Raw genomic sequence first — 17,908 nt, forward strand, 5'->3', positions numbered from 1 at the left:
TGGTTTTGCACTGGTTCTTGTGGCTGTTTCTTACAAAAAGAGAAAGGAACGAAGAATAAATAGTGACCGTGAGGAAAGGTGGTCTTGGTTTGGGGGCAGGGTGGGGAAGCTGGGCCGAGGCAGGCGGCCGGCAAGTGAACCGGGGAAGGGGCATTCTGGGTTCTCCCCAACCTTTAGGAGGGACAGAGCCAGGACAGCATCGTCCCGGCAGGCCCGCATTACCACCCCGGGGACAAGGTCCTGCCACCCTCCCTCAGCTTGGCTGGCTCTGCCCCCGCGGACGCCCGGCACAAAGCCCGGCTCCAGCGCCCGGACTTCCCCCTGCCCTGCTAGCCTCCCGGGGGAAGTCCATCCGCCCAGCCCAGCGGTCATTAGGACAGACCATCCGCCGCTTGGCGGCGTGCTAGCCAGGCCTCCAAAAGCATGGGTCAGCGCAGAGGACATGGCCTTGGCTTGGGGGCGCTGCCCACCAGCCAATACCACTTCCCAAAGGCTGCTGTGGCTCCGGGCCTGCCTGGGGCTCAGCGGTTGGGGGCAGGGTTCTGCGAAGAAGCATGAACTTCAGCCTCGAGGGATGGAGGCCAGGAGAGGACGGCCCCTCCCTAGTGTCCAGCCTCCCTTCCGCTCGGCCGCGGTTACCAGCAGCACAGCCTTGGGCGCCCAACCCGCTGGGCCTCTCTCCTCGGCTGTGTTAACAGCGGTGGTGCCGTGCTCCGCTGGGCACAGGCCGTGTCCCTGCACGTGTGGCTGCAGGGACAGCTGGGCACGGGGGAGGGCAGCGAGGCCCAGCGTGGGCAGGGCCCGGGCCCAGGGCGCAGCAGCCAGAGCTGGGCTGCACCTAAGGACCAACCATCTCGCCCCCTAGACACTCTCTTCCAAGACGGGAAGCGAGTCTGGGGCCGGGGCTGCTTCTCTCCACACCTGTCCCCAGGACACGGGGGCTGCCATTCCTGGGGTGCCGGAGGGAAGGGGGGCGTCGGGTAAAGGACTCACGGGGGGCACACAGGCTGCCGGGCCTGCAGGGGTCTTCATCTCTGAGGGAGCCAGCTGTCAGCCTCCTCCAGGGCATTTGATGGGGGCTGGGCATGAGAGGAGGCGGCTTGCTGAAATATTTCTATTTTTTGCCCCTGCTGAGCTTGAAGGGCACCCAGTCCTACCCAGCCGGGCCTCAGAGGCACCCCAGGCCAGAGGGCCAGAGGGAAGCACCCTGGGGAGGCGGGGAGGGGGGATGAGGGGGCTGAGCCAGGTGCACATCGGACCCTGGAGGACATGCCAAGTGATGAAGACATGCTTCTCTCTCTTCCTCATCCACAAACCCCGTCACTTACAGGTGGCCTCCATCTGGGGTTACCCGGGTGCCCACCTGTCGGGGCCGGCCTGTGGCTGAGGCCCTTGGCAGCCTCTGGACCCAGGCCAGTTGGGAGAGGGGGCACCTAGGGGCCTTCAGGAGCTGGGGTGGGGGCAGGGCAGCCAAGAGCGAGGCCCGAGGAGAGGCCGTGGCGGCCGGGGCTGAGGACAGGGCCCTGCTACCTGCAGCCCACCTCACAGAAGGCGGAAAGGGAGGTGCCAGGGGTCAAAGACGGACCCCTGCCTGCCAGCCCGCAGCTGCGCTGTGTGTTTAGGGGGCAGAGGGTCCCCTGCATGTGGGGAGCGCCCACATGGAAGGGAAGGGGCCCAGGGTCAAATTCTAAGGTTTTCCAGGCATGGGCAGAAGCCAAGTTCAGCTGCTTGGGCATTAGACTGGCTGGGGGCCTAGGGAGAGGACAAGGAGGCAGTCCACAGCCTCTCAAGAAAGAAGGGTCTTGTGACAGAGGGGCAGAGAGCCTGGCCTCAGCTGGATGCCTGTGACTCAGGTTCTTCCTTGAGCATCTGTCCAGGGGATCCAGAGGCCGAGAGACCCGTGAACGGGAGGCGTCACCGTGTGGGGGGAAGGATGGGGGGCAGAGGCTCCATCCCTCCCCAAACCTGAGGGCCCAGGAGGTCACAGCGTTCGGGGAGTGCCCAGGAGGAGAGCAAGGCGGCCACTCCTGCCTGCCTGGGGCAGGGTCCTTCCTGCCTTCCGGAACCAAAGGGAAGCCGAGGTCCCCAGGCCTCCCTGCCCCAGAGGGGCCCCCTGGCCCGGCGGGCGGCTACACTTTCTTGGGTTTTCGGCCGACTTGGTAATAGAAGTAAACGCTGATGGCGACAAAAAGGAGGCGGCTGGCCAGGAGCAGCAGGATCCCGAGGGACACGAGGCCCGTCTCGGCTAGCGTGGCAGTGACCACTGTGGGAGAGAGGCCAGGAGGGGACACAGGTCAGAGGTGGGGCTATCCCTTACCCCCAGCACGGGATGCCATGGGCCCCAGGGTGGCTGCCTGACTGGCCCCCGCCCTGAGCTGGGGCACCCTATCAGCTGCCAACCCCATAGATGTGTCTTCCGTGATGCGCCCCACGCGGCAGGTACGGGGGGCGATCATGTGGGCAGAACTGGGTGTGTGCCATCACACCTGTGCTGGGTCCACAAGTGAGCAGTGGATTGTGGGTGCACGGGTGTGTATGCAGGAGGATACAGGCACATATCAGCTGTGTGAGCACAGGTGTGCAGGTGTACAGGTCAACCCAGCCACACGCGTCCCTCCCCCTCGCACAGGTTTTCATCACTTCCCAGAAACCAAGTGGCAAGAGTTGGGAGGCCAGGGGCCAAGCTGCCCGCACCCTGTACCCCATCAGCTTCCCCATCACTGCCCACCTCAGGACTCACCCAAGAACTGGACCGAGAAGTAGCAAGCTTCGGTGAGCAGAGTCCATCGGATGATGACCTTCTCAGCCGTGTAGAGAGCGTTCCACATGATCAGGGAGATGCCTGAGGTGGGGGACAGAGAGGGGAGTGGGGGGCGGAGGAGCCTGATCCACCCGCCCCCCTGGGGGACGGGCAGGGGGCCTGGTCCTCCTCCCTCTGACAAAGTAGCCAGGATCCCGGACATGCCCTGCCCCCACTCCCAGTGCTCAAATTAAAACTCATCCGTCATCCAACCTGACCCATAACCCCGTAACACTAGCTCTCCCATTGCGTGGCTGAAGGGCCTGAAGCTGTCCCAGTCCCCACCCCCCAACCCCACCCCAGAGCTACTGGCGCTGGCCCTTGAATGTCAAGTAGAAGTGCAGTTGGCACAAGGCTGGGGAAACTGGGTTGCAAAGTCGCGGAGGCCTTCTGAAACGGGGGACTGGGCCTCAGGAGGTGCGCCTGGAGTCCGGGGACCACCGTGGGATGTGGGGGAGGGAGGTTTGGCAGGCAGTCTGGATCCACCCCACAGATGACCCGGAATATCAGAGACCAGGAGGAGCTGGGACTTCAGTCTACGGGTAATAGGGAGCCATAGAATGTTTTGGAGAAGAGGAGGGACACCACCAGTGCTGGGTTTTAAATGCTGTCATTTAGCTTCCTAACAGGCACTGCTGCGTGTGACCCACGTTGGAGAGGAGACAGAAGTGGTTCAAGTGGGCAGTCCAAGGGTGAGGGTTTTACAGACACTGTTGATTTTGCCTCCTCCTCTAGGCTGTGAGGCCCTGGAGGGCGGAGCCTGGGCTTCTTTCATTTCTCTACCTCAATGCCCAGGTGGTGCACTACACACAGCAGGCACTCAATAAGCGCTTTGTCCCAGATGATGCCAAAGACAGAGTCCCAATCCACTGGGGACATTCTACCAGTGGCCACAAGATGGCAGCACATACCCAGCAGAGACAGACTTGTTGGCTGAAACGTGGGTTCTGAGAAGGGGAGCCCCAGCACAAAGAAGGCTCCCCATGTTCCCTCAGCCCCTACTGGTCCCTCGGCTGCCTATCACCTCCCCAGAGTCTGCCCCAGCAATACTCACTGAGGAGGGCGCCGCCATAGAGGCGGATGGGGGTCTTGCTGGTCACCTGTGCTCCATCAAAGACTGCATCATAGAGCTGGTCAGGAAAGGTGAGGGCCTGTGGACAGCGGGCGGGAGGCTCAGGGTGAGGGGCTCACTGTGGAAACTTCCCCTGGACATCTCCTTCCTCTCCCCAGTAGCAGCCCAGGGTCAGGACACTGATTGCCCCCGACCCCTCCATACCAGGACAGAAGATCTGAGGTTCCAGCGACAAGGAGTTGGGACCAAGGACCATGGGAGCTAGGATGCTCCAGGGCAGGGCACAGGTGGGGATAAGTGTCAGGAGAACAGGTCACGGAGGCAGCCAGAGAGTCTGGACAGATGGGGCTTCAATATGATGGCTGTGCACAGAAAGGCAGCAGGGGTCCCAGGGCAGGGGAGGGGGCCAGGTCCCAGGGGTGGGGCAGGGACTCACCATGATGGCAATGCCGGAGAAGAGCACAGCAGAAACAAACTGCCAGACCCTGGGGAGGTGTGGAGAGGAAGGTCAGAGCCAGACCCCTTGCTGCCACCCCAGGCCCCACAGGACCCTTCCCTCTCCAGCCAAGATGCCCAGGGATGGCTGGTCTGGGGGAGGGAATTTGACGGGATGGAACCAAAGACAAGACTACACAGGGGCAAGGCTGATGAGCCCCTCCCCCTAGCCCTGCCCCCCACCAAACTCCCGTAATGCTTACCTGAGCCCCAAAGGCTCCCGAACAGCAAACTTCATCTCATTGCCCAAGACCTGGCTGATCTGTGGACACAGAGGGGTCAGAGGCAACCAGGCTGAACGCAGCTCTGCCTGCCCAGTCTACTCACCCCTTCCAGAGGCCCCTGGATGCCCAGGTGGCTCTGCTTAGCCAAAGGGTCACCCAGGCCGGGAGGGTCACACTGAGGCACACCCTCTCTTCCTCCTCTTGACACCGGGGCTTATGGGAAGCTGAAAATACAGTGGCTGAGGATGAAAGCTCAGAGGTCTGCCAGATGTGGGCTTGAAGGCTGGCTCTGCCACTGATTGGTGTGGCCCTGGGGAAGTCCTTAACCTCTCTGAGCCTCAGTTTCCTCATCTATAAAATGGGTTAATAACTGACCCTATATCTCCCAAGGTAAATAATGCTTATAAAGTAGCTGGTGCCATAGCAAGCAAAAAATAAGCACTCAACTAATTCTAACGATCCATTTTCGTTATTGCTACTATTCCTCTGCCATATCCTTAGATTTCTAGAAAATATGAGCTAAATCTGGGGGCTCCCTGCAGCTATAATGGGTCTCAGCTATTCTTCTCCCCAAACAGTGGGCCAGATCTGCCTCCCCAAATTGGTGCTCAGAGGCAGACCCCCATGTGGCTGGTTCAAGGCCCCTCCTCCGAGCTCTACCCACCTTGGAGCGGTGGACCTCCCCATCGTCATCCTCCCCGCCCACGCCGAGGATCTTGCGGGTCTTCAGGCGGCTCACAAGGTCCGTCTGGCTGTGCTTCTTCATGAGAGGTGGGGGCTGCTTGGCTGCCATCTTGTCCTGGAGCCCGGCCTCTGTAGGAGGGCTGCAGGGAGACACCAGCCTCAGCCACGGGTCCTGCCCAGCTTCCAGATCTCAGAGGGCAGCCAGACCCCAGCCCAGGGCCTGGGGACGCCTCCCCGTCAACCTGGGGCAGCAGGTGGACACTGGAGGAGGAATCTGAGGGCCCAGGTTCAGTACTGGGCTCCCCAACCACCCAACTGTGTGATTAAAAAGGGTCAAGTCACTGCCCTCTCCTGGCCTCAGCTTCCTCATCTGTAAAACGCGTTAGGGCAGATGGTCCTAAGGCCTTCCAGCTCCACCAGCCCATCTGGCCTAAGTGGATGTGGTACGCCCCAGACGACCAGGCCGGACGGAGCATTACAGACAGCCCTGGAGGAGGTATAGGCCCAGGACAAGGCATTCAGGCCTGGATAGAGACTGTATCCAAAGGTTCCTGGGGGCAGGGGGTAAACTGGGGTCTGGGTCAGCCCTGCCAGAAGAGGGAAGGGTCTACCCAAGCCTGGGTAGGGCTCCTGAGTTCTGGAGTCCAGGCCGCCATTGAACTTTTGCCCAGACAATTCCTCTGCCCAGCAAGCCCTCCCACCCACCCTCCCAGACAACCTCCCTCTAACCTGCCAGCACTGAAAAGAAGGGGAGGGGGTGACCCCAGGACCCAGCTGAGCCAGAGGAAGGATGGCCAGGAGAGTTGGCAGGGCTCTGTGGCAGTAGTCTGGGCCTTGCCCCTCCCTGCTCTCCCCTCACCCCCCTAGGTCTGCCCACGATCCTTGATGGCACCCAACCTCCGGCCTCCCCCCAGCTCCACCTCAGACCAGCTCTTGAGCACCTACTGTGTGCCGGGCAGTGGAGACGCTGATGTGAGTTGAGTGGCCGTCCTCACCTTCAGTCAGAACAAAATCTATGTGGAGGAGACAACAGTGTAAACCACAGTGAGGTAAAGGCTTCCAGAAGCCGGCCCTGAGGGGGCTCCTGTGATCACAGCCGCCCTGCAAGATGGGTACTATTTACACCCATTCTACAGATGAGAAAACCAAGTTCAATGAGGTTCGATAGAAGACCGGGTTGAAAAATGGTAGTACCCCCCACCTTATCACGTGCCGCACCAGTGCTGGGTGCCTCCCATATCCCTGCACCTCTTTCTCACCCACAGCTACTCTCCAGCAAGGCAGGAAAACCACCCCCGATAACAGACAAGGCTCAGAAGTTGCCTATCCCTCAACCAGGGACCTGAGGTGGGCTTGCTGGACCCCCCCAACCAGGCATCAGACTCAGGTCTTTGTGTGGCCCCCGGCAAGTCTCACCCTCTCAGCCCCAGCCAGAGGCAGGGCACAGAAATGTCCCCAGGTCACCTCCAGTTTTCCAGCCTCTAAGACACTAAGACCCAGTGTCTTAGAACAAAATAGAGCACCCAGCAAATAAACATCAGAACAAAGAATCAAATGGTGAGGTGTTTGGAAAACATGGCTTTACACTGGATGAACTGGGCAGGAAGCATACCAGCTCGAGTTTGGAAATAATGGCCAAGGTCATTACTGGAGGTCTTTAGTGAGTAATGTCCAGGCCCCACTGCCCTCCTAAGCCCCCTGGCCTAGTTCCTCACCTGTAAAACAGGGGCAGCTATGCTTTCCTCTCCCACGTATATACATCCCGGGGAATGGGAGGCGGCGGCTGGTGGTGACCAGGAAGGCAGCTCAATGAATGCCTGATGCTGGTCAGTGGGGGCAGCCGCCCGGGGCAGCAAGGGTTTAACCAGGCTCCTCGGGGGGGCCCGGGCACTGTCACAACACCTCAGCCGCTTGCTACCACCTTCTGGTGAATCCAGGTAGAAGCTATGATCAGCCTGGCGTCCCTCCCACTTGCCAGGTGGACCCGCGGGAGGGTGCCCCCCGGGAGCCAGCAAGCCATTGGCCCCTCACCCATCCCTCCATGAAGGAAGCACCAGACAAGCTGGTCGCCACCCTTCCTCTTCCGGCCTCCCCTCTGGCCTTTTATTTTTTAATTTGCATACAGTGAAATGAACCTTCTTTGGGGACTGTAGTTATATGAATCTTAGCACATGTATAGATCCAGGTAACCACCGCCTCCAAATCAGGACCCAGGGCAGCTGCATCACCAGTCAGACCCTCCCCTCACCCCTGACCCCAGGCAACCGCCGATCTGTTGTCTGTCACTATAGTTTTGTTTCTGTTTTTTCAAGTGTGTTCCATAAATGGAATCATGTAGTATATAACCGTGGAGACCGGCTTCTTTCATTCAGCATCATGCCTTTGAGGCTCATCCAGGCTGCTGTGTATATGGACGGTCCCTTCCTCTCGGCAGGAGAGTGGGAATCAATGTACCAGTACCCGGCGTCAACGTACCAGTTCGTTTACCCTGTCACTCACTGAAGGACATCTGAGTTGTTTCAGAGTTTGACAATTATGAATAGAGCTGCTATAAACATTCATGTGCAGGTTTTGGTGTGACCATGAGTTTTCATTTCTCGAAGGTAAATACCTGGGTGTGGAATTATATTGAGTTATATGGTAAATCTACGTTTAATTCTAGAAGAAAGTGCCAGACTGCTTTCCAGAGCAGTGAACCATTTCCGTTTCCCCACAATGCATGAGTGTTCCCATTCCTCCCCATCCTCGCCAGCACCAGGTATGCTCAGACTTGACTTTAGCCCTTCATATAGGTCTCCATAGTGTTTTAACCCTTCTCACCCAGGTCGACCAGGCTGCCTGACTCAGTCCTGCTGTGCCCCTTACTGCCTATGTTTAGTGAACAAGTCACACTGCTCTGAGCCTCGGTTTTCCCCATCTGTGAAATGGAGCTGTAATTCCCAGCTCCTAGAGATCCAGGGGCAAAAGGAGAAGCTTGGTCAAGAGCACACAGCACAGCACCTACACATTTAAATGAAAGGACTGCATTTAGTGAGCATGTGCTGTGAGCCATGTAGGGGGTGGTGGGACTGGGTCCCTGCCCTTAAGTAGCTCACAGCCTGAGTGGGGACAGGGATGCTGATCTGTCAGGCACGAATCAGAGCAAGTTGCTTCTCTGAGCCCCAGTCTTCTCATCTGTGAAATGGAAACAACAACCCTTATATCTTCCCTAGGCCTGGTCAAAGCAGAAGCAAAATAATGGACAGAAAGTATTTTATAAAGTGCCAGCTAACTGCTAAAGCCAGAAGAGCTTAGCTGCAGAAGCCATACACTCTGAGTTCAAATCCCAGGGCCACCACTTCTTAGCTGTGTGCCTGTGGGCAAGTCACTTACACTCTCTGTGCCTCAGTCACCCCATCCATAGTTGGGGAAGCAAAGGGTCTTCCCTCATAGGGATGCTGTGAGAATACAAGATGTGACCTCCGTGAAGAGCGTAGGGTAGTGCCTGGCCCGTACCAAGTGCTTGGTTGACATGGGCACTTAGACACAGACACCCCCTCCTCCCCACATCCCCCATGTGGCAGGGGCTCCAGGGTGGAGGCCAGGGAGGATCAGGAGAGGGGCCTAACTAGCATTTCCTAACGTCTCCACCCTTTGGGCAAAGCCCCCAGACCTCAATCCCATGGCGTAAGGCTGACACTCGGGCCACAGCACACCAGACCTGGGCTGTGTCAGCGAACCCCGCTCAGAGGGTCGGCTGCCTTCCTCTGCCCGATGGTCCCTCCCCACCAACACAGGCACAGACCTCCCCTCGGCACCACAGGCCCAGGGCTGGTACAAAAGGGGGGCTACAGGGTCCTGGGCTCCATTTGACGTCCGGTATCACTCAGGCACAGCCATCAGGTGCCTGGGCTGGTGGGACCCACTGCGGCTGTCCCCAGAGCCCAGAGCCCAGCAGCAAGCTCACCACCAACAAAGGGCCCTACAGCCTCCCAGGGAAAGTGAGATCTTAAACATTATCTCCAGGGAGCAGGGTCCCCAGCACCTGGCCCTACAGAGTTAAGTGCTCTGAGACCTGCGTCCTATTGCTCCTTCACCCGCAGGACTGGACCCCACCTGGAGAGGGCAGGCGGGCAGCTGCCACACTCACACGCTCACATACACACACACGCACGTGTGCGCACAGCAGCCCCTAAGCACCCCACCACCGAGACACACCACACACCCCCTCTGATCTGCCCATGAACTTTCCTCCCTTTCAAGGTCACTCCAGGTAGGGCTGGCCCCATTTTAACCTAAGAGAGGACAGAGGACAGCTCCCCCACTCCCTCCTTGTACCCCAGCTGAACATCGGCTTTGGGGCAGCCAGACCTGGGTTCAAATCCTGATTCTGTAGGACACCGCAGCTTTCCCAGCCTCAGTTTCTGCCCCTGTGCAATGGGGCTAATGAGAAGGCCCACGCTGCAGAAGGGCTGGAGGAGAGCGATAACAGGCGATACCTTGTGGCAAAGTGCCCTGCCCGGGGCCAGGCAGGGCCCCGCGCCTTCTCCTTCCCTCTCCTCACTCAGCCGTGCACAGTGGAAAAAGCCTGCCTGTCACAGCCGTCATGCTTCCTTTCCCAGGCCCCACTGCCTCCTGAAGGGCCCCCCGGGTGCCAGGCTGGTGCCAGGCTGCCCAAGGCTAGGGGAAGGGCTGGGAGGAGGGCTGCCCTTGCTCCTAGATGCTCACTTGGGAGGCCCTGCCAGGCAAGGAGAAGGGAAAATGCGGCTTGCAGCCCCCAGACCCAGTGTTCACGATCCTCTGCATCCTGCCCCTGGCCAGCCTCTCTGACCTCAATTCCCAATAAACTGGGAAATCACTGTCCTTTGAACAGTTGTTCTCCCTTCTGAACCACTGCCTTCCACTCCCTCCATCCCGATGGCCCCTGTTCCTCAGGGTCTTTGCACGCCTCCTCCTCCAGGGAGCCTTCCCAGGGCACAGTGCCCCTCCCCTCTCTGGACCCTCAGTGGCGGCCAGGGCCACTTCCGGCCCATCCTCCTCATCATTTCAGGGCCAGCTGGCCTCCCTGAGACCCAGTGATCTGAAGGCAGGGCTGGTATTGTGCCCACCTGAGAACCTCCCCGCTGGCCCCGCTGGGACACAGAGGCACTCTGGCAGCAGAGGCGAATGAGGGACGGTCAGGCCAAGGCAAGCAGGTCTCCCTAACTCTACCCACAACACTCAGGATCACACTCAGTTAGACCTGGCAGGGCCCAAGGGGAGGCTCTGCCCCACACACACGCTGGACAGGCCAGAGAGCTGAGGCCCAGAGCGGGCGAGCTCTGCCCCAGGCCACACGTGAGCTGGTGACACAGGAGAGCAGGGAAGGAGCTTTGTGGTCAGGCAGAGCTGGGTTCCAATCCGGTACCTCCTCTGGCCAGGTGACCGTGAGCAAGCATGTCAGGGGGTGCTGAAGACTCCAGGAGAGTAGGTGGGGTTTTCCCTGGCAACTGGGGTGCCCAAGAAATGACTGGAGGTTGGGTGAGAACGTTGGGTGAGACCCCACTACCACCTCAGAGAGCTGCAGCCATCTCTAGGTGAGTGCCACGGGGCAGGGGTTACTGATGGTTTTGTTCACCTGGCCGGGACAGCTCCAGGCATGGGAGGAGCTCAACAAAAATTCGGGACAAAGTAAAGTTGGGGGAAGGGTTTCGAGGCCCCCTGCTGGCCAAGATCTGACCCCGTGTAGCCCCTTCCTCCTTCCTCATCTGAGGCCAGAAAAGAACATCCCCAAAGAGCTCCTAGCGGCGGCAAGACAGAAGGGGCCATGATGGCACAGAGGCCAAGCAGAGCCTCGAGATTGGACCAGGAAGCGAAGGGCTCATGAGGGGACAGGAGGAGCGCGTTACAAGTGTCAGGGGAGGGGCGGGGGCGGGCATATACTTAATGATGAGGCACACTTGGACTCAAACCCCCAACTCTTTCTCTTAATTGGTCTGTGACCTCAGGAAAGTTACTTAACCTCTCTGAGCCTCCATTTCCTCATTTGTGAAACCACACGACGACTTCTTAGCTCACAGGGTTGTGTGATTAGACAGACTGAGAAAAGGCAGTGGAGGGGCCTGGTCCCTGGTATGCACTCCCCGAAGGACAGCAATTAACAACACTAAAGGGGTGGCTGTCCAGGCGCTGCCCTGGCAGCAGAGCCCATGGGGCTGAGACATCTTTCCCAAGCCAGTCCTGGAGGACCTCTCCCAACCCCCCTGTAGCCTTCCCAGGAAGCCTGGTTTCCACAGAAACAGATGGACTGCAGAGCTGTCCCCTTCATGGAGAATGTGCCACCATGAGGGCTGGCTTAGGAGGGGCTGGGGGAGAGGAAGGGGCCTGGGGCCCAGAGCACCCACCAGCCGCCGAGCCTCCGGTGATTCAGGGGGGAGTCATTGCTGTTGAGTGTCAGAGCCAAGAACTGCTTCCTTTGCAAACAAGACCCTCTGCTGGAGGGACAGCATACCTGTCCCTCCCCATCTGGTAAGAAGAAATGCCCCCAAAACTTCCTCCCAAGGAAAGGGGGCAGGGGACAAGTACTTCTAGACCAGGAATTCCGTGTAACCCCCATAGCCCTATGAGAACAGCTGTACTATGACTCCCATTTTACAGATGAGGAAACTAAGGCCCAAGTGACTTACGTATGTGTCTCTTGGGGGTAAGTGGCAGAGCCGAAATTCAAACTAAGTTAACTGTGCCTAACTGGATATTCAGAGAGGAGCTGGTGTGTGTGCATGCGTGTGCATGAGCGCACGTGTACCTGTGCGTGTGGTGGGGGTGTGGTGTGGTGAACATGACACCCAAAAAGAACTAAACTCTAAGCCATCTTCCCCATCGCATCTCCCCGTGAAAGTCCCTGGCAGGTTGCCAGCATCTGAACCCCTCCCTGGGGTCCAGCCTCCCTTGGATTAAGGCCCTGTGACTCCAGCAGGACCTGGGAAGGGCTACAAGGAGACCCATTGTTCAGTTATCATGTTGGTGCAAAATAGCTGGAAATGGGGTCTGGGACGGGCAGCAGAGGAGTGGGGGCAGTGAGAGATGGAGCCTCCCGGCCCTGGGCAGAGGGAAGGGGAGGCAGGGAGAGCCCCAGCAAGGGGACCATGGGGGCTGGAGGGTCCAGAGCCTGCATCATCCTTCCTGTGGTCCCTTCCTGGGGCAGCCCATCAGCCCCTTGGGCGAGATGGGGTCTAAATAACCCCCAGCCCAGAACCCTCCACCGGGGCCCTCAGGCAGAGTGAATTTCAAATCTCAAGGTCCAAATCTCTGTATCATTAGTCCTGTGTCTTTGGGTAGATTAACTTCCTGGAGCCTCCATTCCTTCACTGTAAATGGGGTGACAATGCCTGACTTACTAGGTTGTCAGCAGGGTTGGACTAAACTAGGAAGTCACACAGCTGCATCACCGACATTATCACAGTGGCCTCTGGGGTGCAGGTTTTGCCGGGTGGGCGTTTCCTCAGGGTGCACGGGCTAAGGCAAGAAGCGGAGGCGAGGCTGCCACGTGGCAGGGCTTCCTTGCAGTGTGTCCCTCGAGAGCAGAGTGCAATTATTCTAAAGGCCAGCCTGCCTTAGGCGGCCTTGTCTCTCAAGTAGCCGGTGAGCCAGTGGAAGGTGGGGCTGCATCATCCATCTCTCTCTGTACCAGCATCACCACCGGGCTCAGGGCTCTGTGTCAAGGGCAAGGATGACAGAGTAGAACTGGCGGGGGAGAAGAAAGAACACGACGCGAACCTGCTGGGGTACAAACCAGTCCCCATGACAAAGCTCTGTAGTCAAGAAAGGGATTCCACACCCCATTTCCAAGAACTCCAGGAACACAGGAGCTGGCAATGGAGGGTTTGACTGAAGCTGGAAGGCTGAGCCCTGAGTCACTGGGCTGGGAGACAGGACAGCTGAGGTCACCAACAGATTCTGCCATCACAGGTAAGCCAGGGCCGGGCTCTGGGACTCAGCTTCCTCGCCTGAAAAATGGAAGTGTGGTCTCCAGGGCCCCTCCTGGCTGTGATATTCCTGATCTGGCTTCCAAACCTTGTCACTCACCAGCCGCACTCCAGCAAAGACCCCAGCACAAGCTGCCCCGCCCCCAAGTCCTACCACCTCTCTCACTGGCTCTGGAAACACACATTTTGCTATTTCTCTACCAGTTCTCTCTCTTTCGAAGCTGCCTAATTTCCAGAAGGACAGAGGAAAGCCCACATTTTCATCACAAATATCTCCAAGCCCTCAGGGACAGAAAAAATAAACATTCCCTGCTGTGTTGGAGAGGGTGAGAGGGCAGGGCAGGACAAGGGGCAAGAAGGAGGGGACATCCCTGGGGGCCTCACCCTCTGAAACTGCTGTGTGGGCAAAGGGGTGTCCAGGCCTCGGATGGCCATCCACTGCCACACAGAAGTCACTGAGAGGGGCTTCTCTGTCCCTACTGTCACTCACAAAGGGCAGAACACATGGAGAATTCCTGTCCTTTCCAACCCAGGAGTGGGCCAGCCTCCCCCTCAGCGCAGCGACCACATCAGGGCCCTCAAAGGCAGCTGGTGCTTCCAGATCCCATGGGGCCATGGTTATTGGGACAGTCTGGCTTCCAGATCCCATGAGGCCAGAGCTCTTGTGAAAAGGCAGTGGCCATATCCCTCTCCCCTCCCACTCCTTCCACCTCCCCCACGCCTGTAGATGCCCAGAAACTTGGAGAGGAGGAGAGAAGGGTGGGAAGGGAGTTTCTGTGAAGAGATGCCCCACAATTTTGAGCCAACTTTTTCATAAGCAAGTAGTTATTTGCCCTTTGGGTGGGTTGGGGGAGGCAAGCAGAAGGATCCCTGTACTTTTCCCAGTACCCTGATGGGGCAGAACCACAGTCCAGAACTAACCATCTCCCCCAGGGTTTGGGGGGCTCTGGCATGACTCAAAAGGCCTGTGCTGATATCCTGGCTCCACCACTTATTAGCTGCATGGCCTTGGGCCAGTGATACTACCTCTCTGGGCCTCAGTTTCCTCTTCTGTTAAATGGGTGTAATAATGACACCCACCTCCCACTGATGAGAAGATGCACAAAAAACTCCTAAAACAGTTCCTGTTTATAGTGAACGCTCAAAAATAATGTTGCTCTTATTTTCAGACAAGGAAATTCAACTTCTTTGCCTCAGTTTCCCCCTTGACCATACCAACTTCAGAACAGGTCCCCCTGTAGAAGCCACATGTGGATACAGAGTGGGGTGCTTACAAGGGAGTGGCCACAGGAAGGAAATGGGAAGAGAGAGAACTAGGGTCACTCTGGCTCAGGAGGAAGATGCTGCCCTGAGTGTACTGACAACAGGTGGGCAAGGGGAACCTGGGAAGGGGGCTGGCAACAGGCTGCAGAATATGGAGCCCCTTGGGGTACTAAGCCTGGGTGGCTCCCCTCCATATCCCCAGCACTTGGCCAGGCCTGGCCTGGGGAGGGGCACAACCATTGTTGTGAATAAATGGTTGAGATGCAGGGGGAAGGGAAAATTATTACGGGCTAGGAGTCAGAACATTAGGCACCCCACCCTGCAGTTGCCACTCCTAGGCAGCTTGCCCTGGGGTTACTTATGCTATCTCTGAGCATCACCTCCCTCATCTGTGAAATGGGGAGGCTTATCCCCTCTCAGCCAGCCTTGTCTCCTATCTCTTCCCCACCCGCTCACTCTACCCTAGCTACACTGGCTCCTTACAGTTCCTCAAATACAGCGGGCACATTCCAGCCTCAGGGCCTTTGCACAGGCTGTTCTCTGCCAGATCTTTAGTCCCTGAAGCTATCCCCACAGCTCACTCCCTCAAAACTTTAGCTCGTAAGTCACCTCCTCAGGGAGACCTCCCTGACCACCCTATTTAAAATGGCGACCTCACCCCTGACCTCAACACCCCCCAACACTCAACTTTTCCCCCTCACCTCCCAATATACTATATAATTTGCTTATTTACTTTATTAGTTATTTGCCCCTCCCCCACTGTAAGTGTCAGCTCCAGAAGGGCAAGAATCTTTTAATTTTGTTCACAGCTGTCTCTCAGGGCCTAGGACTGTATCTGGCACTTTGTTCATTAAATCATTTTTGGCCTAGCCCTCACAAACATTTTGTTCAATAAATGAAAGAAAGTAAAGAACAGTTCAGCGCTGTGTGAATATCACAGGTCACTGTCAATTCCACTGTTCCTCCCACCCCCAACCCCTGAACTGGCAGGCCCTTCCTCCAGCAGACACAGAGGGGGGCTACCATAAGATCTTGGGGGAGGGGAGGCAGTTGAGTGTGGGGTTAGAGAACTTGGGGTGCTGGTGGCGGGCCTGAGCTGTGGATCCAGGAGGTACTGACAGCCAAACATGGGTGGAGGGCTTTGGGCCTCAGCCCTCCACTCCAAATTTAGGACAGATTAAGCTGACAGCAGGTGGGCAGAAAAGGAGAAGTCAGGTCTGCTAGTTCCCAAGACAATGGGGCCAGGAGGGCACCTTGGGGGGCAGAGGGCCCCTTTTACAGATGGGATAACAGAGGCCTGGAGAATACGTAGTCTTATTTACTAACAACCCAACAAGAAAAATCTTTGCTCCCCCTGGGCTAAGTGTGAGGCCCGGCTGAAAAATGGACTCGGCCTCCCCCTGGCTCTCCAACAACCCTCTCACCTCCCTCTCCACCCCCCACCCCTCCCCCCATCCCCCATCCCTGTGTCCCTGGCACTGCGAGCTGGAGGAAGAGAGGGCATCAGCTCCCTCTCCACAGGCCACCAAGACTGGAGGTCCAAGAGGCCTCTCAGTTGGGGTGGGCATCCCTGCAGCCCCGGTGCCTTCTCCCCGCAGGGCAGCCCCACCGGGAAAAGTTTGTCTGAAGGAAATCAACCAGGAAGTGCGGGGCGGTGGGGCGGTGCGGCGGCGAGGCGGCCTTGGCCGTCGACGCTGGGCTCTGGGCTACAGAGACGCCCCAGGGTTCTCGGCCTCCACCCTCCACCCGGCTCCCGCCCCCGTCCCCTTCGCTCCCGCATAGAAATCCGCTCCCCCCGGGGCCTCGAGGAGGCGGCGGGAGCCCGGGACGGGGTAGGGGCGGGGGAGGGCGGAGCGAGAGGACGCCGAGCTAGGTCCCAACCGTGATAGGGGCGTCGGGGGTGGGCGAGGCGTCCTGGCGGTTCCCCTACGGACCCCCGGAGTGGGTACGAGTATACCGCCCAAGGCAGGCAGTCCCAGGCTATTCAGCGCCAGGACAATGGCACCACGCTGCCTCCGTCCGCTGAGCGCGCGGCTTGGGAGAGAGTGGGGAGCGTCGGTCTCCACCTGTCCATCCCCTAACCTCCTCCCAACAACTGGGGCTTAGGCTCGGCTGCCGCTTCTGCTCCCCCCACCCCTGGAGGCTGGGGTCTCCCGGTCTTGCTCCTCCCCCCTCCAATGTGTCCTTTATCTCCCAGCTCCAGATACCCACCCACTTTCATAGAGGGCTGGGGGCTCCAGGCGGGAGCTCCTGGCTGTCCGGACGCCTGCGGTGCTCTGGCCCAGCACTCCCGCCCCCACGGTCTCCTGAACCAGAAGGTCGGGCCAGACTTATGGGCAGCGGGAACCCCGCCACCTTCAACCTCGACCCAGCAGGGGGCGAGGAAGGGGACTCGCAAGTTTGTGCCGCACACACCCCGGACCCGGGAACAATGGAGGGAGGACGGGCACAGGGATGGAGGGGGGAGGGGACAGAGAACCGAGCGCGGGGACCGAGTCAGACCCCAGGGAGGGAGAAAATGCTTTCCGCTCGGTTTCTCCCTCGCTCCGAAGCGGAGAGCGCGAGCCCAAGAGGCGGAGGCGGAGGGCGGAATAAACCGTCCTAGAGGGAGGAGACGGCGGAGGGAGGAAGCCGGGGGAGAGAGGGAAACCGAGTCAGAGGAAAGGGAGCAAGCGGAGAGCGCGAAGGAGAGGACCTGAAGGGGCTGCGGGACGGCGCCCGGGAGAACCGCGGAGGGTGGAATCCCTGGAGTCCCGGCAGAACCCTCCAGCGCCAAGAGGTGCTGGGGCGCCCGATTCGCGCGCACGGGGTCCTCTCTGTCCTCGGCGGTCCCTGCGGCCGCAGGAGCCCCAGTGGGCTGCGCTGCGCAGGCACCGGCCAGCTGGCGGCGGGAAGGGAAAGTGCGAGGCTCCGAAGCGGCGGCGGGGAGCAGAACTTACGTTCCTAGCGCCTGCTGGCGCCGGCGCTGCGCGGAGCTGGCGTGCCAGGGGGACTCTCGGGCCCTCGGGCGACTCACATCGCGCCGCCCGCGCCGGGCAGGGCAGGGCCGGCTGGACTGCGCGCGGGGCCCAGCGCGGCGGGGCTTTGCCCGAGTCTGGCGGCCCGAGCTGGTCCCTCCTCTCAGTTTCGTGCACAAGCCAATGGCGCGCCGTCCCCTCCCACGCGCCGCGCTGCCTAGCCCCCGAGGGTGGCCGCCGGGGCGGGCGGGAGAGAAGGGTTGGGGCGACTGGGCCCACGGGCTCCCCAGCCGAGGCTTTCCCCGAGATCGCCTGCGGGGGGCGCGCTCACGCCCCGGGGGAAGGCGGTTGGGAATCCGAACAGAGGACTCGCGCCGCCCAGGGAGACTTTTCGTGGCAAATTCTCAAGACTGCGCCCCTTTCGTGAGACTATCAACACCCTCATAGGTTGGCAAGCCACCTTGTCTTAA

General features: G+C 59.1%; 1 protein-coding gene across 2 annotated transcripts; it reads right to left on the reverse strand.

The window, feature by feature from the left end:
- TP53I11 (tumor protein p53 inducible protein 11) lies at positions 1-17,573 on the reverse strand. 2 transcript variants are annotated; one of them, XM_059931436.1, is made up of 8 exons: positions 17,421-17,573; positions 6,221-6,288; positions 5,256-5,415; positions 4,571-4,629; positions 4,309-4,357; positions 3,855-3,951; positions 2,741-2,842; positions 1-2,263 (listed from the first exon to the last, which is right to left on the reverse strand). In XM_059931436.1, exons 3-8 carry the CDS (start codon positions 5,382-5,384, stop codon positions 2,130-2,132), a joined length of 570 nt encoding a protein of 189 aa, XP_059787419.1. In that variant the 5' UTR covers positions 5,385-5,415; positions 6,221-6,288; positions 17,421-17,573; the 3' UTR covers positions 1-2,129. The 2 variants fall into 2 exon arrangements, with proteins under 2 accessions (XP_059787419.1, XP_059787420.1); XM_059931437.1 differs by having other exon boundaries at positions 6,217-6,288.
- Between the last annotated feature and the right edge of the window lie 335 nt (positions 17,574-17,908).

Source organism: Balaenoptera ricei, chromosome 8 (assembly GCF_028023285.1).
Source record: "Balaenoptera ricei isolate mBalRic1 chromosome 8, mBalRic1.hap2, whole genome shotgun sequence".
NCBI lineage: Eukaryota > Metazoa > Chordata > Mammalia > Artiodactyla > Balaenopteridae > Balaenoptera > Balaenoptera ricei.